Here is a 25358-nt window from a genome sequence, read left to right as displayed (position 1 = left end):
ACCTGTGGAAGTCTGCAGACAGAGCTCAGGCCAACCTCTCCCTTAAAAGGATGAGGCAGTTTCCCTAGTCCTGGAAAGCATGTTACTAGGGATCACTACCTGCCAGCCATGACCTGGGAGGAAGCATCTGCCAATGCCAGGTATGCTTAATACCACAAAAATAGCTGGCAGTAAATGCATAAGTTAGAGACCAACAAGGGGACTATCTCCTAACTTCTCTGCTGACAGGCAACACTCCTCAGCCATTACAACCAGAATGTAGCATCCTGCAACACAGCGTTCTGCAACGTGATATAGACAGCTGGCAAGCTCTGTGAGCTACCTTCAGTTTTGGCACACTGAGAGGTAATTTAGTAACTTACACTCTTCGAGGCATGACTGTACTGTGAAGAACTTTTGTCCTATCATCATGGCAGTGATGCACCTATCACCTACAATACCATTCAGCTTTCTAGTCTTCGGAACACTTAAACATGACACTTAGTGATGCCTGGGAGAAAAGAGCATGTTCCCATACCTGGTATCAGCACGGCCTATGTCTGAGCATAGGCAAGGTCTCAATTTGTCATGACAAATAGCAGTAAAAAGAAAAAAAAAAAGCAGATTACAGTGAAGTGACAAACTCTCACCTGACTGAACAGTCACATAGTATAGATCAAGACTTGATTTTTTTTTTAATATAATCACAAAGTAAGGATAGTAGGCAGGTGAAAATATGAAGAAGTTGAAGGAAAATAAAAGGCCTGAAAGCAAGCAATGTATTTTGAAAGCATCTACAGCGAAAAGTCTTATTATAGTCCCTCATCACCCGTTACACAGCCAGCACAGCAGTATGCTCCTAACACCAATAGCGCAAAAACTTCTCCAAACACCAGGATTTTACAGTGAGTGCATGCATGGTTTAAACAACTCAGTGTCCAAAAGAAAACCCAGTATTTTGAACTAATAAGCAAATCTGGAGGACAGCATATACTGAAGGAGGTCACACAACTGCTTTTCTCACCACTACTACGCTACCAAGAACACGGCAGTACGTTGTACCTCATGTTCTCTAGGGTATGGTAACGGAACATAGGACACGGTATCTTATGTTCATAAGTTTAGCATAACATTCTGCAATTGCCATTTTGAGACTGGCAAAAACTTCATTTGCCAAACTGAAGCTTCATTTTTTTTTGTTTCACACCTATGTTCCTCTCAGGTGAGTATGTAACAACCTGTGGATAGCAATGGTAGCAGCATTTTTATAATGCAGTCACATTTTCTTTAATAAGCAATAATTTTAGTCTAATAAAATAATTTCTACACCTGCAGGCTAACACAGTAACATTATTTGTCACATGACACTGCAAAATTAGTGCTATACCAAGCTTGATATTGTTCTCTTTATTACACTTGCCTTATTATTAAAGAAGCAACAAAAAGAAATGTTGCAAAACAGCTCCTCTGACAGTCAGCATTTTTCTTCTGTCTTTGATGCATTTCCCCACCACAGTTGTCACAGCAACGACACATACAGAAGCAAAGTCCCACAAGAGGCAGTAACAAAATAAATAGCAATCCCAAGGCTGCGGAGACTATAAAACCGATTTCATAGTAGATGGCCTGTAATTCAGACAAAAATAGTGGTAATAGCAGATATCACACAGTAACTGCAATCAGTATAGAGCAAATAATTAAAAAAAAGTAAAAAATCAAACTACAGACTAAACCATCTAAGTTACTGAGGTTATGGACCTGATGTATTTTGTCAATAGTTGACAACTTCTCTAACAAAAAGATACATAACATTGTAGACACTGATAGCTAATAATTATTTATCTAGAATATTAGCTAGGTAAACTACAGGAGTGAGTGCTAAGAGAGAAATATGCTCACAAGAAATGAATATGAATAGATGCAATTGAAATAGGTTAAAAATGAACACATTTGATTCCCTGGACCACAAATTCACTGTTTCTCACACCTGTTTTCAAAAAGGCTTCACAAATGTCAGCAAGGCTGACTAGATCAACACTTCATCTGGGAGGGGGGAGGGAGGCTTAGCTTGTTCTCCTTTTTAATCAGTTATGAGTGTAAAGATTTATATGAACCGCAAAGGGAAGTACTTCACTGGATGATCGATTGCAACGGCAGAGGTTTCTCCAAACTGTTGGGAGTAAAAACTGCTTAGGGACTGGAAAACGTGAAGGAGTGGATTTTAAGCTCTCTCAGGTAAAGTCATTTATTCTGCTGCCAAACAGCAAAGCAGCAGCGACTAAAAGGACGCTTTCAAAAGCTGGAAGGAGTGAAAAGGAACGATGCAATGCAATACCCTAACAAGCTTTTATGCTGGAAGCAGTGCAAGTACCCCAGGACCAAGAAGCTGGGCCAGGCAGCCCTGGCACAGCCCCACACGAGGAACGTGGCTTCCATGGGACAAGCTGCAAGCTGGCCACGCTGTTTCCCTCTGCCGCGAACACAAGCCGACACATCCAGAACCGGATCGGGCAGGTGTCTGTGCACAGAGGTAGACAGCACAGCGTGGGCATGCCCCAGTGGCCTTCCTTCCCTGATAAATCCCTTTTCTCTTTTCCTTTCGCAATTTTAGGAGAACTAATTTCACACTAGTACTTCAAGTCCTCTCTGTTTTACTAATCTGCCAGCACAAGGGCAACTTGGCAGTAAAAGGATAAAAATTGAGGCTGTGTATTGTCCTGCAAAATAAGTTACAATTTCTCAAGCTATCAATCATGCTCTAGTTCCAGCTTTGCTGATGCCCTTCCTCACAATTCCTAATTACCAACTGATCCAAATACAGCAGCCACCACCATTAGAGTTGCAAATTTCTGACCTAATTATCAATTCTAGGATGAAACTTTTTTTTAATTAATATTATTTATTAACTGCTGGTTAAAAGCTCTTATCCCTTCTGAAGAATACAAACTAGATGCTTGAAAGAAGAGCTTGGCTAGATTTTGCAAAAGAATTGCCATTTTCTAATTAGCTGAACACTTCAGAAATTATTTGACAACATGAATTTTAAAACAGGTTAGATGGAAAAAACACATTTTAAATAACATTAAAAATAGTTGTGGATGTTTTAATAGAAGCAGCACATACAGACATGGTTAGTTTCTTTTCAAAGCTGTACATCTACCATAAGACATTACCTGAAGTGTCAGGACAACATTTTCTGGCTGTGGAAGTCAAAACAAATGGAGAATGTGTATAATACACAGGCAGCATGCACAAAAACAAATCACGTGAATAATGAATAATTAACCATGACCAAACAATCAACAACACAGAAACAACAATAAAAAGCCACTGAAGTAAAATAATGCATAGAAGCACCATTAAATAATTATGGAAAATTATTTACAATAAAATACATAGCAGATAATTTCTGGTTTCCTTGGTAAGTGAAAGGAATCTAGGATTTGTCCAACAGAATTTCCAGTTATTTCTGCACTGAGCATCTGTTTCATATAATTCCCAACATCTCACAGAAGTCCAGAGATTGTGTTACTTTGTGGTTTAGCGATTTCTTCATGAATTCCACCTGTCATAACTGACCTATGATATTCCTGACTACCTTTTTACTTTCAACGCTTATTATTTTGGCACAAAAGCAGCAGTTTTAGTAGCAGTTTTGGGACATTAACACATTACACACAAAACTCACCCCCACTTTTAACCAATTATGTAGAGGTTTATTTTAAATTATTCAAAAGTAAAAAAGAAAAGGCATTTAAGACAGACTAAAGAAGTCTATTTATCAGGTTCTTAATGGATTTCTTATCTGTAATTTCAGAAAAACACTGAAAACTAGACATTCAATGACAGGATTCAGAAGGACCCATTTCCCCCTTTGTTTCCACAATGGAATTTTTCACACTCATCTCTGTAAGACAAGCTCACAGCTGGTAATGCTTTCCCCTTTCTCATAAGCAGAAGAGAAAAGGGAGGTGGACAAGCTAAAGACAACAAGACCCCTCAACCCAAAGTCTGATGTATGAGAATCAAAAGTGTTCTCAAGTTTTAGGAAATTATTTTCAGCATCACACACCTCTTTATGAAACTTCTACTGCACAATACGCTTGAAACGTTCAAAATCGTATTTGGAACTATACTTTTAACGAGGGGAAAAAAATGCTTACCCTCTTTTAAAAATCTGGTAACAAGTATGATTTTGAACATTTTTAGCAAACACATCTCCCAGTAGAAGTAAAGCAATGGCAGCAGCAGCAGCGAGCTGCCTCTCCCTGAGCAGGCACAGCAGCTGTGCTCAGCTGCCGGGCTGTCCTGGCAGATTGCTGTCTCTGACAGGGGACAGGGAGATGTGGATGGTGAGAGTCCAACTGGGAACACAGGGACAGGCAGCACAGAAGTGAGAAGCGCCTCCTGGGTCACTAACACATTCTACAAACAGATTTAAAAAAAAAAAAAAAAAGATACAGAGGAACAACAGTAGAAATTTAACAGGATGAATACCAGAATCAGACTTCCCTGTTCTGGCTACGGAAGGGCTGTTCCCAACACTCGGTGAACTAGTGAGTCTTCTTACATGGATGTACGCATGGCCCATTTCTGCCCCTTTGCTTCTGTGATAGCACCATCTTTTGCACTTCTTCTACCTGGTGTTTCCTCTCCAAATATATTTATGAAGAGCAATCACCCCTTGTACCAATTGTTTTGCTAAGCTAAGCAAACTCTTCCAGTCTCCTCTGAAGACCTGTGTGTTTCCCAGAACATCCTAATACACACTTCCTGAACCCATCCTACTCTGAGTTCATTCTCCCTGAATTTGAGAGATCAAAACCACAGGCAACGTTTCTAACTAACTACTTACCCACACCCTTTAGTGACATTCACACTTCCCTATTCCCACTGGAAATTCCTCCTGGGCACATCTACAGGCATGCTGGCCTCTTCATAGCTCCTCTCACTGATGCTTCTATCTTCTGAGGGACCCTCTACTTGCCTTGATAGATTTTTCCTATTCCAAATTTGTTTTGAAGTTTTGCATTGCATTCAGGTCAAAATTAGGACCTATAAATGGCCTATATCCAGTTTACTTCCTAAGCACAGGTAATATTGTATTTGCCACTATCATCACACAGTATCTTAACAAGTATCTCCACTACACAGGACTACAGCTGTCATTAGTCTCTAATTTCTCCTGACTTACACAGTAGTTACAAAATACGATACACACACTCACATATACCACCTATGGTCTAGAGGTTTTGTCTAAAGACTCTGCCAGCCAAGTCTACCCTACGGTTCTTCCTGGGTGTGCAGGTACAACCTGCGATGCACTGCTCTCAGAGCCCCACCAAACTAGCATACGGGATTGGCAAGAGGCATTTGCTGCAGCATTACAACAATACCCACACACTTGGATGTCATACAGAAGTTATCAAGCTACTGGAGTGATAGGCTCATGGTCAGGAAGACATGGAAGCACAAGGCTTTTCCCCCCTCAAACCTCAAGATTATTCAGGTCATCCTGATTCAAGGCAATAGCTCAGTGCAGGCCAACTTCCATAGTCATCTTCCTGACAGGTACACCATACTGCAGGGCCTATAAGCAGGTAGCTCATACAAAGTAACGTGTCCATTGCATGGACCTGGTTAAGGTTCCTGCTGCAGGAATTCAGACAGTGACGTTGCTTCAACGACAAGGTACTCTCCTTGAGAACAGCCTAAAGTCAGATGCACATTATATTCTATCTTCTCTTGCTACCAAGTACCCTACAAAGTTCCACTGTTACAGGATAATCACAAACCTAAAGAAAGAATGGAATATATCCTTAATGTGATTAGCACACTACATAAACTAAAATATAAAATACAAGTAGGCTATGGAAACTTCATTTTACAAAGGCATCAGAACCAGCATATAAATTCAGCTTTTTGAGGACAATAGATGAAGCTAACATGAGAGCTGAGCAGTAATGATTCTCTCTAAGCAATTTTAAATAAAAGCAGTATTTTTCAATCTTTGTGCAGCAGACACTACAATCACATTACAGCTGGAATTTCTAAGTAAGCCTTAACTACACATAGTTTCTTTACAGTTTTTCATGAAATTTTCTTTGTAATATTTTTGAAAGGTTTTAGTCCCAAATTTTGTACAAAGCCATCATACTCAGCATTCACAAATTTCATTCTTGCATCCTGTTGTTATACCTTTAACATACTATTTCCTATTTCAGAAACAAATCTGAATTTCAAAGTCATTGTTTTAATTATTTTATGAAGATACATATAGACAATTTACCTTTTGATAATCACCCTGTGTATTTCCAAACTTCTGCTGTGCTAGTTTTCTGATGAGATCTGAAAATAAGCAAGAATATTCCAGAGTTTTAAATGACAAATAATAAAAGCAGAGGAAAGGATGGTATGAATTCTATTGTTAGGCAGGCAAGACGAAATTAAGAAATCAACAGGATGGGCAAGCACCTAAGTGCTTCTATGAACCCGTCTAGTAACAACATTTTTAATCAGCTGTATATTTTATGAGAAGATAACCAGGTTATCTATCGATTAATCAATTACTGCTGAAATACAGTGAAGATTTTTCTGAGGTCATCCTCTGTACCATAGCATCATTATTAAAAGATAATCACAAACTTATCAATTATTTGGATAAAGTTCTGAGTATCAGTTTTGCTTCATGTCTATGACAAGTACATACATGCATACATACACAGAATTAGATACATAATGTGAAAAACAAGCATGTTAATGACAACTTCTTGACTGAATGGTACAAGGAAAAAGGACCTTATCTTGCTAACTTTATCCCAAATTTTTTTTTTTCTGTCTTTTCTTTTTTATGGCTTTCTGGCCCAACAGCCTTTGCATGATAGAATGCAACACTGGCAAAAAAAAAAATCAGAAAGCCTAACAAATGCCAGCTTACCGTGTGTGCAGCCCCATCTAACACACCCATTTCTAACTTACTCACTATATGGACAAAATAGAGCGACCACCAAAAAACGGAAGCAGAAACTTAACACAAATAGTGCCACTTAACATAAATATCATTTCACCTCACCAGCTTCTTTCAGTAAAACCCAGCAGCTGCCAACAAACGGATCAGCTTTTTGAGACAGCACCAGCCTATCCTTACCGAGGTTTTGCCAACCCTACAGGAACTACGCTGGCAATTCTGACTCCTCGTCATTTCTCTGACACCTTGCACCTGAAGAAGGAAACCCCCAGCTCTGCAGACCCTCTGCCTCAGAGGGGCATCAGTGGCTCTGGGTGTGCTCCATACTAGGCTGTGTACAAGCAACGTGGTTTGGATGTTTGGGAGACACGACTGACTGAACTTCTGGTCTCCTCTGACCGAGAGGAAACTCATTATGAAGGAGCACACTACACCTCAAGGAGAACCACTCTGCCCCGACATTCATACAGAGCTGCACTTCATAGTACTACTGCCCCATTGTTAGTCTCCCCACACGCAACTCAACATACTTGAGAAAAACCTCCCCTAAGTTACCTATCCTGGGGATCAACAAAGGACTCGCAAGTTCAAAACTGACTGTTCATCTCCCCAAAAATCCAAGCCCTCTCAGAATTTCCTGTAGCACTCATGAAATATCTCCAGGGAGTTCACAGGGACTGTGATCTCATACCTCTCTAATCCTGCATGTGGCTCAGGAAAACAAACCCCTAAGCAAACAGCACCCATAGTCGTCCCTCCCCAACACCCTGCAGAGGGAACACGGACTCAAGTGATCTGCAAGTTGAAGAGGTCCTGAAGAGTTCCTTGCAGAAAACTCTCTCCAAGAAAAGAAAACACACTACAGTGAGGCAACAACTCCTATGTCAAGGAAGCTGCAGTCAGCCAGTCTGCCAAACAAAATAATAAAAATCTGTGAACATATCACAGGAGTCTCAAGCCACAAATCATCCACCGACAGGAAGCATATTCTGAAATGCAGAAAGAGTGCTACCAGTAGATGATCAAGGACTCCCTAAGGTGAGGCAACCTCATTTTGGAAAGACCATACATATGCTAGAAGATAAGGCTGAATCCCATAGTAACAGAAGCAAACCCAAAAGACATATAAAGTAAGCACCTGGGAAGAACAAATCAGTTACATCCCTGAAAATCCTTTCAGGCTCTGCACCTTGAGAGTCAGGAGACTGACTGGAGCCGAGGAAAGGGCACACACCATTGCATGAGTAACACAGCTGATCCACCACTGCACACTGGGACCACCAGAGTCCTCCCTGTATCAAGACCATCCCAGGCACCATCCATGTTTCTCTGGGAGTGTCAGCAACAAGGAGGTATACAGCCAAGTGAAGCAGAACTGCAGAAACCCCAAAACTGCAGTTCACACTGGCCTGTCAGACAATTTTTTTTCTTCAGCAGCGGCAACATTTCTTTCTTCTTGTTTACATATATATACCTACCAAATAAGTAAATTTAAGAGGCATTGGTGCATAAAACACATAACACAAAGAATTTTCTCTACAGCTAAATACCTTTTATGAAGCAGGAGAAGAAAAGTGATAAAATAACCCTCTTGGCTACATATTTACTCAACCATTTCGCATTGTGAGACAACACACCACAGAACAGCCGCTAAAGAGAAAATTCTACCAACTGTTATCAGAATGCAATGGGAAGGAAGAAAAAGGAATAGCTTCTGTGATCCTCAGTGGCACGAAGCAGTACAGACTGTCTGCGTGTGCGCAAACATGGGAGCCAACTACCCAGGCCCCTGTGGCATCACCCTCCTTGCTACTACTCTGAAGTCAAGCAGGAGACTCGCCAGCAACCTGCCCTCACTTCCAGGCTGTTCTTAACTCAGATGTTCAGCCTGCTTTGGAAAAGGGTTAGACACGATGACCTCCAGAGGTCCCTTCTGATCTGAATTATTTCAAAGTTACCCTACAATCCTGCTGACTTTTCATTATAAATTATTTAATGGATGAGTGAAAGCACTGCCAGGAAGCATGTAAGAAAGCTAAATTTTACTATTGACAAGAGCATCCTTTGATATGTTTCCTACTGTTGGGAATTGGTACAAGATAAAATTTTAAAAGCATTAGCCTTTCCTGTTAAATAAAAGTTGACAAGTTTTTGCTCATTCTTCTAGTTGAGTGCTTGTCCCAGTCAAAATTAAACAAAAAAAAAATTTACATCATGGTTTACATACATCTATACACACATACGTATTTATGGACATCTATATGTAAAACTATGCAAGAGAAACAGAGGATGGTTGAGGCTGGAAGAGACCCCCAACATTGCCCAGTCCAACGCCCCAGCTCAGTGCAGAGTTACCCACTGCAGGCTACCCAGGGCCATGTCCACTCAGGTTTTGGAGTATCTCCAAGCAGAACATCCAATACTTAAAAACCAAAACAACAACAAAAAAAACCCTGCTCTGATTATTTGTGATATGCTTAAATTGCTCACAATGTTCCTGATTAAAAGTTTTTATATATACTGTTTCTACAATTTATAGCCTGCCAGTCAAAAAAAACCCAAAAGACAGAAATCCACCTGAATGCACTATGACAAACTGATGCAGAAAACAGCATTTTCAATGTGTTTGAGATTTAGAGGCTCTAAAGGCTGTTCATCAGAAACTAACACACCTTTAGGTTTATAATAAACAAGAAAGCCTGAAAATAGGTAGAAAAAGTTCCCACATGGATTGAACAAGTTAAATAGTGAAAACAACCCAGGTTTTATACATAGCACAATGGCCACTATTACATAGCCCATTTTTCCCCTTAATTTTCCAGAACGTGAGATTTCCCTGCTGAATAAAGGTTTGCTACTTATATTACGTTGTAATGATTTTTCAGAAGTAACATGATGCTTCAGGGTGTTTTTCTCCTCAGGCAGCACACAGTGATTGACCAGTCTTTGCCATGAATTTACTATTTCAATAGCCTTCAGTATCAACTGGATTAGACGTATTCCCAGTTAATTCATTTCAAATGAAATGTGGAAGTCATATATATTCGCATAAAAAATTATTTTGGTTATAACCGAATGTGAGATTACCTGCAGCTACTCACACACACCTCTGGAAGCACAAACACGCCTTAGTGGTTTCGCAGGTTCAAGAATCTCCCTGCTCATTGCAGCGGGGGTCGGACTAGATGATCTTTAAAGGTTCCTTCCAACCCAAACTCTTGTATGATTCTATCAGGTTTTACGCACGTTGATAGTAATCATGGTTACTACTGCAGCTCTTAAAGGTTAAGCGGAGGAACATCCTGTGCCAGGCACTGTGTAAACACAAGCATCATGTTTTCACCTATGGCTACACTGCTCACTGCAGCACAATGAAGAGACACCTCAGCTCACATTTAATTCAGCCTGTGATTTTGGTTTGCTTTGATGAAGCACCTTTCCTCCCTAGCTAGAACATCACATCTCTAGCATTCAAGTAAGTTTTTATTTAAAAATCGAACTCAGGTAACTCCACATGACCCTCTTCTGCATTACTGGTAGCGTACCATGTTGAGGCTGATTTCTGTTTCAAATATTAAAGTACTAGGAAGGTGTGATCGAAAGCAGTGCCCTCTATTTTCAAATTAACAGGATTACTTCTGAAATCTTGGCTTGACCAGCTGCACACATTGTTTCACAGGACCAGTAATCCAAGGCTTTAGCACAAAACACATTTTATCACTGGGGTTAAAGAGATTTACCTTGCGAGGCTCATTTACACAGCTAATTACATTACTGCTCTGCTCCATCTCCTTCCTGCTCTCATCACACACAGAAATGCCATCTGCCCTAGTAAATCTAACTAGCCAGATGAACTGTTAATTTACCAATGCAATTTGTGATGAAATATTAAGCACCTTTGAGGAGCCCTGGTTAAGAAAACACAATCACCAACTCCTGCACTGCACACATATTGTGTACATACACTCAATATCTCATTATCCAGTCAAGAAAATTAGGTTAGCACTAGGCTTGCTTCTTAAAACTGCTCTACAGAAAGGGATAGCAAAAGTAATAGCGATTTAAACATAAGCTGTCTGGCTATTATGTACCAACATAAATTAGTTACAAATTCTTCTGCCAAGAAAGCTTTTCAAATCTAGGTGACAGGAAAACAGTTGGAGTAAAACCTTTGGGGACGCTATGCTTCATCTTCACTCAAACAATTCCATTGAGCCCACTCAGTTACAGTGCAGCTCCAGCATTAATCAAATTATGCCAGAAATTAATTTATCTTTTTATGCCTAACAATCTATTAGACTTTTATTCTGAAAAGGACTTCAAGCAAACCAATAAAAACCATGACTGAAGCATTCATGTCGCACTGCATGGAGATTTTTCTGAACAACAGGGGAGAATTACATAGATAATATACATGTTAAATTAATAACTGCTTTAATGCTATCTCATTCTAATGCATATCACAGTACTTCATCCCATTCCCCTTCATCTATAACAGATAGAGTCAATGGACTACACACAGACTGAACAGTTCAGCATCTCTCTGAATACAGGTCAGTTTGATCACATTTAGTGTCATATATAGGTAGCAATAATTAGTCTGAAATTAATAATTAAAATTACTTCAAGCTTTTTTTCCCCCTCTCAAATTATGACTTAAACTTACGAATAACTCTTGAAAGACCAAGAAAACCAGGAACACTACATTAGCCTTTCAGGCTTACTATTAGTGACAAAATCCTTCTGTTATCTAACAGCAAGGTTTACTGCAAGTTCAGTTTACTGACATTTAAAAACACTTGCTTTGACTTGAGTGGGGTTTTGGTTGCTTCCCAAAGTTAGAAAGCCTCTAGCCATTAGCTTTTACTATGGTCAGACACAGCTCCCATTGAAAAGATCTCCTTCAGGGGGTAACCTGGGCCCTCCCCTTACTGCCACATAACTACCCAACAGCTCCACTCACTCCTGCTGTCCCTAATCACAGTGATCACTGGGCTCTGGTTCCACTGCAGAGCGACATGGGAGCTCAGTAATTTTGATAGCCAAAGAATGCACCATGCACCTTGGTGCAGAGACAGCACAGAGGGTCCTGTCACATTGCTCGCCCCGTGTTGTCTGCCCTCTTTCTGCAGAGCAAGAAGAAAACTCACTCTGTAGGCCAAGTGGGAAGTCTCAGAGGTGAAGAGATCTTTCCACTTCCCAATAAGAGATCACTTCAGTCCACAGATGAGGAGTCTAATCCGTGCATTCACTTGTATAGTCTAGACCGTTCCCTTCCAACTCGAGTCAAAAGGTTCACTCACCTCTTCACGTCTCCCTCAGACTTGGGCCACAACCCTTGTCCCCAAACAAAGAAAAAAAAGCAGCCTTCTCAGATAAATTCTCCCCATAATTTTTAGGCAAGCTATCTCTCCATACAATTTGCAGTTTTTTTCTTGAGTTACTGGAAACATCAGGCTGGTTTGGCTTCCACCCTCCTGCTCCTCACAAGAGACCATTCTGGCGTTCTTCCCCTCAAGAACAACTCCCAAGTAACACCCACCTTCCCTTGCTTTGGAAGCCCCCACACAAGACCACCTACTTACACTACAGAGATGGTGAAAGGAGATTCCTTGTTCAACCACCTGTTCATTCACCTGCATTAAAGAAATAATGTGCAAACACTATAATCTTAAACCATCAGCCATGCCTTCGGACAAGAAAAAAAAAAAAGGCAAGTAAGAAAGGAACCTTGCTGCTGTACCTCACCACTGACATGCAAAACAAAGCTTAGAACCTGTTACTTTACAATGGATGGAAAAACTTGTTTGAGTGAGGTAGAAAACAATACATTCTAAATTGCTTAAGTATTTTAACTTCTCATCTCATCTGCTATAGCAAACTGTCTTTTCACTCTCTTCTGCCTTCAGTATGCAGTTTCCTCTCATCAACACGCTCATAGCCCATTCCTGTTCTCTGACTCCACATTCTTTAATTAGATGCTAACTAAAAGCAAGAGACATACACTTATCCTACAGTACTCTGGCTCAGTCTCAAAATCCAGCAACACACAATATGACACAAGCAAAAACATAGTAAATGCATTTTTAAGGTCTTGGCAGACTTGTAAAGCACAAACTGCTTTATTCATAATTGAAAGAACAAGCCACTAGACCACCTAGAAATGGGTGAGCTTATACTGGATGCAGTGGGGGGCAATGTGAGAGGGAGTAGAGCTGCAATACGAAGTAGGCAATGTAGGGATGAACAGCTATGAGCTGGACTGAAACTGTAAGAGTCATCTAAACAGGGTGAGCTTTAACCAGAGAGCAGGTAAGACTAAGCAGGGTGCAACTGCTGAAGATGAGGAATTGCAGAGCAGCAACAGCTGCTGAACAAGCAGGCTGCAGTAACCAGAACATGAAATTAAGGAGACCCCTTTTGTATCCTTCCTGACAGAAAATACCATTGATCCACTGAAGAAATGATACAGCAGTGGATCAGATAATAGTAACAGCCAAATAATTTCATTCATGCACACAAAAAGTTCCCCCAATTTCCTAAAAATATGGATGAAACAACGGAAGTTTCATAAATGTAGGTTCCTCAAGGTTGTTATTAGTTAGGAAGACTGAACAGGTAATTTAAGTCTTCCACAGAGAATCCTTACACCTTACAGCTGCCGCCAACTTGAGTTTTATTCCTATAGTCATATTTTCTGTTTAGCACATTCTGCTTTCCACCAACATGCACAGCCAACATTAAAGAGCCTGGGTAGGAAAAGATTTAAAGAAAAAAAGAAATTGCCACAATATTGGCTGTTACAGGACACCTAGAATGAAACTATTTCGCCTTTGAAAATAACCTTTGCAGGGACTTTCTAGTTGTTCTTTGCTACAAAGAAAGTTCTGTTCTTGCTGAAGTTTTGGAAAAAGAACAAAAAGAGTTCTCTCTTTCAGAAAAACCTTCGCTTAGGAGGCTGCAATAAATTTGCATATATCATACAGACACAAAGTCAAGTAGAAAGCTTTGAAGAAGTATTCCACACAAAAACTGCATTCTTTCATTTTCTGAAGGCGACAAAACTTCTGTAGCACATTGTTTGTGCCACAGCAGCTATTTTTTGCCACTTATTTTGTCTGCAGTAGCTACCTAAAGTTCTCTCTAGGCCACCATCTGGTAAGGATTTACAACAGATTACAGGCAAAGATTGAACTTGGTGCACTGTATGTGCTTGTCTGTTTTAGCACTCTGCAGAGACTGCACAAGTTCTTGATGGTGTGGGTTGTGAGACATATTGGACTCGTAACTTTGATCAAAGTAGTAAATATTTAGACTGTATGAACAGCATTTTTTCTACTCCTTTCTCTCCTCACAAGTTGCTGTTAAACTGAGAAAAGCACAGAAACCTCTCCCAGAAAATGCTCAACCCACTCACCAAGAAACAATCCCAACAGACAGAAAGGACATAGCCATCTAATTTGGAAGGGGTGGAAGGCAGTCTAGATTTGGGAAATATGAGCTAAGTCTCAATAGCACACAACTGCAGGCCCACTTTATATCTAGCCTCCAAGAAGCACTATTGCTTGAGGTGCCCTCCATCCTATCACCACAGCCATCTGTGGTAATGCCACTCCTGAACACCCCCCTCCCCCCCCCCCCCCCCCCTCCCAGCAGAAAGTAAGCCGACTCACTCAAACGCCGCTTAAAGTTCATTTTCATTAGTTTTTCCCTTCTGTCCTAATAGTGTTGAAATCGTGAAGCTGGATTCTCATTTTCCAATTGCTCTCAAGGCATGTTTTTTCTCCTAGGCACAGCTGGCAGGCAGTATTAAACCAGATCAGGACAAGCATTGAGGATACTGTAGAGAAAGGATTCCAGATGTGTGTATAGTGCAAGGTTTTCAGATGATCAGCTATGCTACACTGATTGAAAAAAAGACTTGCATATTTTCCACATAATGCCTGCCTGCAAAAGAGATTCCCTTGTTTACACAGTCCAAAAGAAGTGAGCAGGAAGACATCAGAGAAGTGTTAATGTCTGCAACTATAGTTTTCTGCCGTAGCCTCTAGTAGATAATCTGTATAAGCCTCCCCTCCCTAAAACCTCTGTCTCTGCCGTGTCCATAAAAAAAAATCCTTTTGACAAGCAGTCTGTTAGTCTGCAGTTTGGAATAGCTCAGGGAAAGAGGAATTACTCTTCTGACACCTAAGAAAATAAAAAAGCAAGCCTTAAATCTGCTTCAGAAACATTCTGAACGTTCCTTGCTTACATTGGTATGTTACCAAGTAAAGAACCTCTTAACTTCCCAGCATGAAATTAGCAATGATTTTTTTTAAACACTATTTCTTTAAATGTTTATGAGTCAGCAGAGAAAAGAGGCTAACTTATCTTGTTTCTTCCTGCTGTTCCATCTTCACTAATATTTCCAATGTTAGACACAAGACATTTCTTTCACTGTATACACCATATTACCAAATAAAGGTGCACTGTAAGTCTCCCTTCTTAACCCAGGTCTAGCCAAATGACACCACCACTACTTGCTATATGGAACCTCTGTCACTGAAATCTGCATTTTTTGATATGTACACTTCAGTTACTACTCTAATCCATGTCACAGCTCTAGCCACAGTCCTGGGGAAAAAACCAAAACAGTTACAGAGATGTGGAGAAGGCACTGACTCTACAGCTTACTGAAATTGTCATTTCACAATACATCTTAGCCAATCTAACAGCTAGCTTACTGAAGGGCAGGTCTTGCTCTTCTTCCCTTCACAGTTCCTGCGCCAGCAATTGCATCTGTGCACCCAACCCAGTTCTAAGCGTTAAGAAAACCAACCCACACGCACAGGGGTGCAGCTGTCAAACACCAGCTCAAAAAAGCAGTCTATCACATCAGTGCAGTTTCATGCCCAAACTAAAACTAAGACTTCACACAATTGGAAAAAAGATATTGTAATTTAAGCTTTTATAAAAGGTCATAATGGCTCTGGGTACCTCAGCAGTATCTTATGTTGCTGGATTGCACATAAGTCAGAGCTCAAGTCAGTGCCAGAGCACAGTCCTTTCACCGCATGTTGCTGCAGATGTGCCCAATGTTCCTGGGAAAGTCTTAGGTTTAAAAACAAAAGGGCATTACCAGGGACGTGTAGCTGAGTTTAGCTCCAATGCTGCAACATCCAGACACGTGCATTTCCTTTTGTAGGTGAGCTGTGGAAGATTTATTACCAACAGGAAGCAAAACTAAAGTAGAAATGGGCAACCAAGAACTACATACTTGCAAAAGGCAAAGTTAGTTTTACACACTCACCAAAAAAAAAAAAAAAATCTGAGTTACTGAGTTTAACTGAGGGGGTGATAAAGTGTTTTGATTATTTGCTTTAGAACTTTACATTCAACACAGCTAATGTATTCAAAAAAATCAATATCCTAGGAGCTCACCAAACCTTCTACAACAACAGCATTTTGCATATGTGTTTTCTATTACAGCAATACTAGCTACGGATACACTGTTTATTTTCACATCAAGTTATGTGATTTTTTTTTTTTTTAAAGTTAAAATGTTTTAATTGCTGAATACACTCATGCAAGATATTCACTGCAGATTGGGAACACAAGACTAACTTGCTGAACTCCACAATTCGCAGCTGCTTTAAAGGCTGACCAGGTGAGGAGAAGACCAACAGAGGTCAGAGCCAGGACTTTGCCTTAAAATAGTTCAGAGTTTGGATCCTCAGTCTTATGCTCAAGCTGTTCAAGAAGTGAGACTCCACAAACAGAAAGAACTGAGAGGGGTACTCCAGCTCTCAAAAACCAGCTAGTTCTTGCTCCCCACAGGCAAATAGTACAGTTAACTATTCGCACTATGTTTTGCCCAGGAAGTACCTGCATTCAATAGTTGATTTTTACATTAAAGTTTTATTCCTGCTTCAGTGGAAACAGGTTATCCAGAATAAAAAGCAGAAGTTGGAACAAAGCAGCTGCAACTTAATAGAAGTGGCACAGTTGTCCTGCAATACGTTCACGTACAGTAAACAGGCCTGTAAGTTTTTGTCTTATTTTATCTAAAAATAGGAGCAGGAGCTTTATTCACAGCTTATTTCCTTCATGAACTCTTCACATTTTTGTTACAAGACACAATCTGTGAAGCCAAAGATTTGTTGTGAACATCCTGCTGGCAAATGGAATCTCAGATTAATATCATCTTACTGCAACTAACAACTGGTTTCCATGAGAACAAAGACTAAACACACAATAAAGATAGCCAGATGATCATACTAACCATGCCCTGTCTACACCAAGTTCACATCTGAAGGTCTCCAACACAAAACAGGTGACATGCACCACGTCACAACCATGAACTAACTTAACTTTATTAATAAATTAATGCTTCAGTTTTTGACAAATTCCAAGTAAGAGAAAAACTGACAATTTGTTTTGCTAGATGTCCTCTTAGCTGAGTCGTAGAAGCAACTTGTAATTTTCCTATTAACATCTACTTACTGAAAGCAGTGCTGTTAACAGGAAAGAATAATGACGCTCTATGCTACACAGTCCTCAATAAAAGGAGTAGTAGCACCATCATCTCCATTTGTAAAATGAAGAAACCAAGGCACAGCAAGATTAAAGTGACCTACTGAGCCTCAGGTAGCAAACCAGTGACCAGTCTTTTCCACTCCAGTGTATCATTAACTCAAAGTGGAATCTGCTTCCCTGCATAACAATCTACGCCTGGGAGTAAATTCACTCCCATTTACACTGGTACATCATCTCATTAGGACAAAAGTATTTGGCTGTTGGAGCTGAAAGCAGAATCTATTTGAACTCACTGAAGCATTACAATCAGATATCCTAGTTCACTTTTTTAAAGTAGTTTCTTGCCATATCCAAAGAGCACAGTGCTGGTCTCAAAGATCTAGCAATTTAAAAAAAACTCAAGGAGTTACAGTTCCTTGCCCTGGTTCTGTTATAGTGCTTTATGTGACCACTGTATTTAATCCCATTAATAACTTACCTATTAAATCTAAACTTAATCTAATTTGTATGCCCAAAAACCGGATGGCATGAACAAATTTAGAAGTGAGTAAATAATTACTCACTCAGATTTAACTCAAAAAAAAAAAAACTTACAAAATATTTCTTGACTGATTTTGAGGACTGAAGGAGTATGAATATTGTATTATAACATATTCAGCTCCATCAGAGCACAACTGCAAGCACAAAGATCATTTGCAAAGGCAGGAATATCTATATGCAATTAGACAATCCTGTCACTTTTCTTCCTCCCAGCTAAGAGTACTAACAGTTGGAAAACCAAATTTTTCAAGTACTTCCAAGTATTAGGGAAAAAGTATAAGACTACTAAGATCAAACGTTTAATGACAAGTCCTGCACACGAGTCACACTTCCGCTCCATGTTATGGCTATATGCAATACATGAGGGCATCAACTTGGAGCTAACTCTTCTGAAGCATCAGCCCAATCGGAATGCCAAAGTTTTGAGTTAGAAAACCTCAAAAGGCTTGTTTTCTGTGCCCATTTGTGATTCGAGTTAATTGTGATTCAGAGATGGAAACAAACATATTTCAAGTTGGCAGTTTAAAAAAAAAAGCATTTCAAATATGTAACTATGCTATTAATACATTGAATGTGAAAATAGAACAGCATATGGCAAAAGAGATTATGGGGATTAACCAATTAAATGGTATGACTCAAACCGACATGATCCGTCAAATCTGTATTTTGCAGTGAGGTATGCGAGAGCATGGGAAAAGGACTTCGTCTAATGCAAATAACGAAAGCCAAACTTCTAAGAGTAACTGATTTGGCAAAAAGTATCTGCAAGGAAGCAAAGAGCAGTATAAGATGTTCAAAGCTTACAACCTAAGAACAAGTGATTTACTTCTAGACGTCTTCTCTTCAATGCTGGATCTCACAACACCTACCCGACGCAGAATTTACCACAAGCAGTCTCACTGGACTATAATCTTGCTAATAAATTCTATACTCATTAATTATTTACATGCTTAGGACACATAATGTTAAATTTGACATACAAGGTTACAGACCAAATTCCTGTTAAGATAAAGACACAGCAAACATCTCACCAAAATCAGGTTTCCACAGTTGTAAGAGAAAAAAATATTCCAGCAGGGCTCTAGCCAGAACAAAGGCCTGTTTCTAGGAGTTAAATGCAGACGACAATCCTAACTATCAGGTCTCACAGAGAGGCAAACAGTTCATCTGCATATTTAATGGAAAGAGAGGCCCCAAAAGCAAAAGTAACTGGAAATGGTTCCTGCAAAAGGTGACATTATCGTCAGCTTCATGCTATTGCCCTCATTGCACCTTGTGTAAGATCTGCTCAGAAGACAGATCCTGCAGGGAACGGGCCAGGATTTTACTCTCCTGGTGAACACCTTGTCTAAATAGAATTCATTCATTCAGGTTCATTTGAGCTCATTCTTCTACAGCTATTGAAAAATGTCAAAAATAGAAGGAAACAATAGTTCACAGATATCATAAAGGTATGTGATCAAAGAATTTATTTAACACTTTAAATTACTAAAGGTTTTAATACATAAATTGAAATGTGTACTACAAAATAATAAATACCTTTTATACACCGTTACAGCTAAACCACCAAAAGGAAGCAATAACAAGCGAAAGCCGTTCTTAATTTTATGAAAGCTTCACCTCAATATAATTTTAAACGCCAATATTATATAAGCACATTAGCATTTTCTTTTAAGAGCTAAATGAAACAAGAAGCACGTTGGAAAGTTAAGTTGATACAACTACCACATCCACAAACAGAGTTCCCAAAAGCACCTTTTAATCAAATGCAACCTCAACAAGCACATGCTTCTCTGATATCTTAACTTTTCCTTTAGAAGAAGGGACAACTTAGTAGGAAAGGAATGGGAAAAAAAAACCTCAATAAAACAAATGTAGTTTTAAGTCTTAACTTGTAGCTTACAAAGGAACACGAAGTTAAATGCAGCTGTGTAATGGTGCCCTTATATAAAACTTGACTGTGGATGCACAGATGTGGAAATAAATGAAACTTATTTCAAGATGCTAAGTTTCCATTTCCTACGCTAAATCTCATAATATTATAACCACCTGACTGTTTATCATAATATGCAAATCTCAGAGAGCTGTCTCATGGATTTAATACTAAATACAAAGCAGTTTATGCTTTACTATCTCATGCTTCCGAGCATACATAAGAAAAAAGTTTCAGTTAAGAAAAAGCCTCAAATGTATCAGTGGCAGCTTTGAAATAGTAAGCAAAGTTCTGTGAAATTTCATCAGCATTTCATTTTCATTAACAACTTCCCCCCCACTATGCTTAGCATAAAAGTGTTATTTCATATGGAACTGTACGTGTTTCCAGGCCTTAACACGTGCTACTAACAAAGTCCTTCATATCATTTACTTCCAAATTATGATCTTGCTATCTACAATAGGATGAATGCATCACTAACAAATCTTTTCTTTTTTAAAAAAAAAAAAAAAAAAAAAGAAAAGAGTTTATCTGCTTACCTTGAGGAAAAGAATTTGGCTGCACCAAGTACAGGAATGCATGTACTATTTTAAACAGAATCCCTATTGGCCCAGGTTCATGGTATGCACCTGTATCATAGGTCTTGGCTGGCACAAATCCAAAATCCAAAGTCCCAGGAGGTGGTTTGTATATAGGCTGCACCTCTGAAATAGTACTTCCACAAAACAGCAGCAGCAGCAAACAGAGTTCCACAGCCATAGCTAGCAGTATTCATAAAACTGGAGGTAGAGATATTTGTCCCACCAACTCTAGAAATCTTCAATACATTCACTCGCGGGTTAGCTTTCTAGCCAGAAAAACGCTGGTGTACCCTCACACCTTTTATGCTTCAACGTATTCTGGCTTCGGAGTGGTACAGAAGCCTCTCGTGGAGATGACTCAGCGCACCATCTCTGGCAAAAAACAAGAAAGAGTTCATTAAGTTGTGTGCAAGGAGATAGGAAAGTGCAAGATAACCCGCAGTCTTCTGTGAAAAATGAACATACCAACAGTTAGGATAGGATAGAAAAGAAATAAAAAGAGGGAGGTTTGTGAATAATATGGTCTACTACATAAACTGAACTTGAAAGGGGCGGGGGAAACAACAATTACGCATAGTTCCAGGTCAGTGAGTTTTCAAAACAAAGCAGGCAGAGCATTGGGACAGCTCCAAGGGAAACAAAACTAAAGGAACAATGTAGAATTGCGCTTCTAAGTACAATATGTCACGTCACAACAGTTACACAGTGCATCTGATCAGCTACCTAACGTTACCATAGTTGATGGCATATCCTATAGCTTCTTTAATCTCAACCTTTCAGTAAAACCTTGCAGATACCAGCTACTCCTAACTGTCCTCCAAGACTGAGGAAAGAAATTATTCATCACTGAAAAGTTAACAAAAACAAAACAGCAAAACTTCACCCTCCTGACAGGTGACAATGGGTGTCACTATCTTCCATTAACTCAAACTTTCTCACGGCTCTCCTTAGGAACTGGAGAGGCCAACAATTTTTATTCATAGCTTGCTAAAGCTGAGTGTCATTAAGATGACTTTGGACACTTACACACATTTAAAAATGTTCTGAATCTACAAAATCACAGCAGTTTAATGAACCATCACTGAAGAAATGTAAAACAGAACCCCCCCCAGGTTTCCGTACTGACCACATCTGCATCTATCTCGGGCTAGGTAAAACTCCTTCACTTCAGCGTGGGCCACAGTGGCCTTCAAGGAAACAGACCAAACAAAAGGCAACAGAAAAACTTCTGTCCCTTTCTGACTTCGGAAGAGTGTTACATGATGAGTGTGCCAGCGATCACTGCACTGACTTTCTCCATCAGACTGGCTTATCTTTGAAATGTCTTTGGTGACCTACTGGTGGGGATACCTGGAAACACACTGCCTTCGACAAGCTGCCCACTTCAAACTGAGAAGCACCCAGCAGAAACTGCCTTTGCTTAGCACAGCTTTGCCTCTGCTGCCTTTTTCAGCAGCACTACCCAACAGAAATGTTTTTAATCTTCACCATGGTGTTCAGACTGTTCACTTGCAAGAATGACAGCAAAATAACAACAAACACCTCATGGCCTCTGTCAGCCCAATCCTACACCAACACCTTGACTACCAAGGTGCTTCCAGGTCAAAGAGACACTACAGACAAGAGACTTAAAAATGGATAGTAAGATGAGACTTCAGTCTCTCCCATGCTTTACAGTCTCTGGTAAAACACAGGCTACCTCTCTGAAAACTGATATTGACTTGCAAGAAACTGTGTTGCAGGCTTGTTTAGTACTCTGAGCCACATTCAAAGGATAGTGCAAGATCAAGAAAAACATGGAACAAGGGAATACAAGATCAGATCAAAGAACTAGAGACAGTTTTGTTTCCCTGAAGTCCAGTTGAGCCAAGAAGAAAAACTCAAATCTATCTTTCCCCCTCCTGGCTAGTGAAAACCAAGAAGAATGATGCTATGAATAGCAGAACTGTCCAAGTCTTATTCAAAAAGGCAATGTTAGCAACCACTCTGAAATACAATGCTCAACACAGGAACATAAAAACTTAGGACACATCAAACTATGAGTACTTTCTTATCTGGAAAAAAATGTTTCTCCTCCTTTAATTGTTTCTTGAGACTAGTTTTCTTCAGCCTAAAAGATATTTTTCAGTAGAATTTTCTTTTATGCACCTATTGCTCTAGGGCTGAATGTAGAAAAGGTCAGAAACTGAAAATTGCTTAGGCTGCAGTTCATTATCAAATCTACAGAAACTATACTGGACAAAATATCATAAGACCAGAACTACGTAAAAAAACCCTTATTTTGTGTTAATGACAGAACAGTGAAGACTGTGAAAGTTTGATACAGTACAGTTCAACTTGGCTTTCTTCAAAAAAGTTTGAACACTTTTTCCGAGCAAAGTTCAGTTTTCTGCACATTTCTCAAGTATGGCTGCAACATTTCAGAAGAAAAAGATCACACATGGTGACTGAGCCTTGATTCCAAGAGTCACGGAAACAGGAAGAAAACCATACAATACAGGGAAATTTTAGGTGTGTTTGTGAAAAATGAAGCTGAGAGGAAGATGGCCTCCCTAACCAGTGTCTTAAGGCAAGGTTTGAAGATAGAGCATGTTCTCTGTACTCCATTCTGGTATACTAGAGAGAGCAGAAGAGAAGTACATACAACTTGTTGTTCTTAGATTTTAAGTAAGGACAATTTAAAGTGCATCCAATTGTACAAATAAGAAAATAAAGCACTGTCAAAATGTCCTCCCAATCACTATGCCTGCTAGAAATGTGAAGCTGTGTATTAACCAAGACAGAAAGTTTGCAGTTTTAAGACAAGGACCCTACTGAAATCACAAGGACACTACCTGTACTGTGGATACAAACAATATCCTGCTCGGTGGAGACAGATAACCAGCTTTCAATTCCAAAGACACTACTGAAGTCTCAGACTCTACATAATTTTCAGTTAAGCTTTTATAAAGTTCAGAGTTTTTCAGCAAAGCAGGTGGGTTTATTGCAAATCAAAGAGATGCAGAATTCTGACCATAGTCTCTTCCTCTCCCTTTGTTGGCAAATACATAAGGACAAACATGGGCAATTCTTCCAGGCTGACACCAGATCTTCTCTATATTACACAAGGCACCAATATACTTTCAAGGTTACCTTAATAATGATCAAGAACTCATAGAAACACTATTAAACCTGTAACTCAGGATACCTCTGAGCATTCAGTATGTATTCATCCTACCTAAAAATAACTCAGATGTAAAAAGCTCCCAGCAGTTATCCTTATCTTGATATCAAAATGAAACTTAGCTGGGAGCACATTAGTAGTTAAATATTCTAGACAAAGAGCATTAAAGAGGAAAAATCTATCCATGAAATTTGTAATTGTGAGAACTGTAAGAATGACATCCACACAAGTGACACACAAAGAGAAATACATAGCAGGTTATGGTACTCATCATTGCAGCATGTGGCCATCTCATCTCCTCAGAAACAGCATGGCATCGCTGCAGTCAGGGAGCTATGGTAACTGCCAGTACAACTCTCCCCAAGTTCAAGTAAACAGTCAATGAAAAGAAGCTGTGTGAACCTTTGAAGTGCTTACATTAATTATCAAATAAGATAACCATTTCATTATTATGTTTCAATTAAAAAAACACAAACCCTGTTAAGTACTGAATAAATTAAACACTTTGATTATTATCTTATTTTCTGCGTGGTTTGCAAGTGTCCGTCTTTAAAAGACTAAAGCTTTTGCTTTTTGTTCTGTGGTTGTCACTAATACTTAGAATCACAGAATCATTTTGGTTGGAAAAGACCTTTAAGATCACCAGGTCCTAACATGGCCAAGCCCACCATGTCCCTAAGCACCACATCTACATGTCTTTTGAACGCCTCCAGGGATGGTGATTCCACCACCTCCCTGGGCAGCCTGTTCCAATGTTTGACCACTCTTTCAGTAAAGAATTTTTTCCTAATGTCCAATCTAAACCTCCCCTGGCACAACTTGAGGCTATTACTTCTACCAATACAAGTCACTAAACGTAATTCCTGGGGTTTTAACTACTATCTGTGGACAACACCGTTACTCTTTTACCAAGTAAGCTACAGTATACCTTACTTCTTATTAAAAATATTGTAATGTTTTCCAAAATTAGTACAGCTTCAGCAACTCAACTGTAAGTTTGAGAAGGTGAGATGAGACAGAGCAAGAGATGCAGAAGTTCAGCAACTGCTTCCATGATACTTCATCTCTAAACGTCAGAGCTCGGAAAGAGCATGATGTCCAGCTCTTTGTTTCAACAGGACTGGCCTCCTTCTGTTTAACCCTGCAATCCACGCAAATACAACGCTGCAGTGCAGTGATGCAACAATGATTAACCCTGTGAACTGAAATTCAATCAGCCAGAGGCTAGACTGCTAAAGCTCAATGCGGGAGCCTGCTGGCAGTGAACAACCACGTGAGGGTGGAAGATGCAGTCCTCCACAGGAAGCCCCCACAAAGGATCTGGTGACGTTTGTTACAATGCTGACTAAGTCAGTTGAAAATCCAAGTCCATAATTCTCTTCAGTGAGGTTCCTCCAATGACAGCAACAACCAGAAGAGTGAAACGCATTAGAACAGCCACAAAACAGAGAGTTACAAGCAGGCTACAACTCCTAAGTACGCATTAAAAAAGTAACCCACAAACAACACCTTCCCATTCAAAAAACATAATACAGCAAGCCAAGGCAGATGATGGCAAGTTTGAAAGGTACAGTTTTCTGTTACAAAATCTGTCCTAAGCCTACCAGCGACTACAACCTGTTGCCATAGGAGGAGTAGGAAGCAAATAAACCTAGTAAGCACCAGGGACTGCAGAATAAT

General features: G+C 39.7%; 1 protein-coding gene across 6 annotated transcripts in view; it reads right to left on the bottom strand.

Annotated features, from left to right (window-relative positions):
* The window catches only part of PROM1 (prominin 1), a 53385-nt gene extending 32692 nt beyond the window's left edge, over positions 1–20693 (bottom strand). For 4 of the 6 annotated variants that reach the window (XM_086463735.1, XM_086463734.1, XM_086463738.1 and 1 more), the window contains exons 1-4: positions 20474–20693; positions 6269–6327; positions 3153–3179; positions 1400–1605 (exon numbers count right to left, since the gene is read on the bottom strand). In XM_086463735.1, the coding sequence (XP_086319861.1) occupies positions 1400–1605; positions 3153–3179; positions 6269–6327; positions 20474–20693 (512 nt within the window). The remainder of the gene's footprint in view (positions 1–1399; positions 1606–3152; positions 3180–6268; positions 6328–20473) is intronic. The other 2 variants (XM_086463737.1, XM_086463739.1) reach the window with 1 other exon arrangement.
* Positions 20694–25358: the final 4665 nt, after the last annotated feature.

Source organism: Leptosomus discolor, chromosome 4 (genome assembly GCF_034619465.1).
Source record: "Leptosomus discolor isolate bLepDis1 chromosome 4, bLepDis1.hap2, whole genome shotgun sequence".
Lineage (NCBI taxonomy): Eukaryota > Metazoa > Chordata > Aves > Leptosomiformes > Leptosomidae > Leptosomus > Leptosomus discolor.
Note: the sequence above shows the minus strand (reverse complement) of the source record. Positions and strands in the feature narration are given on the sequence as shown.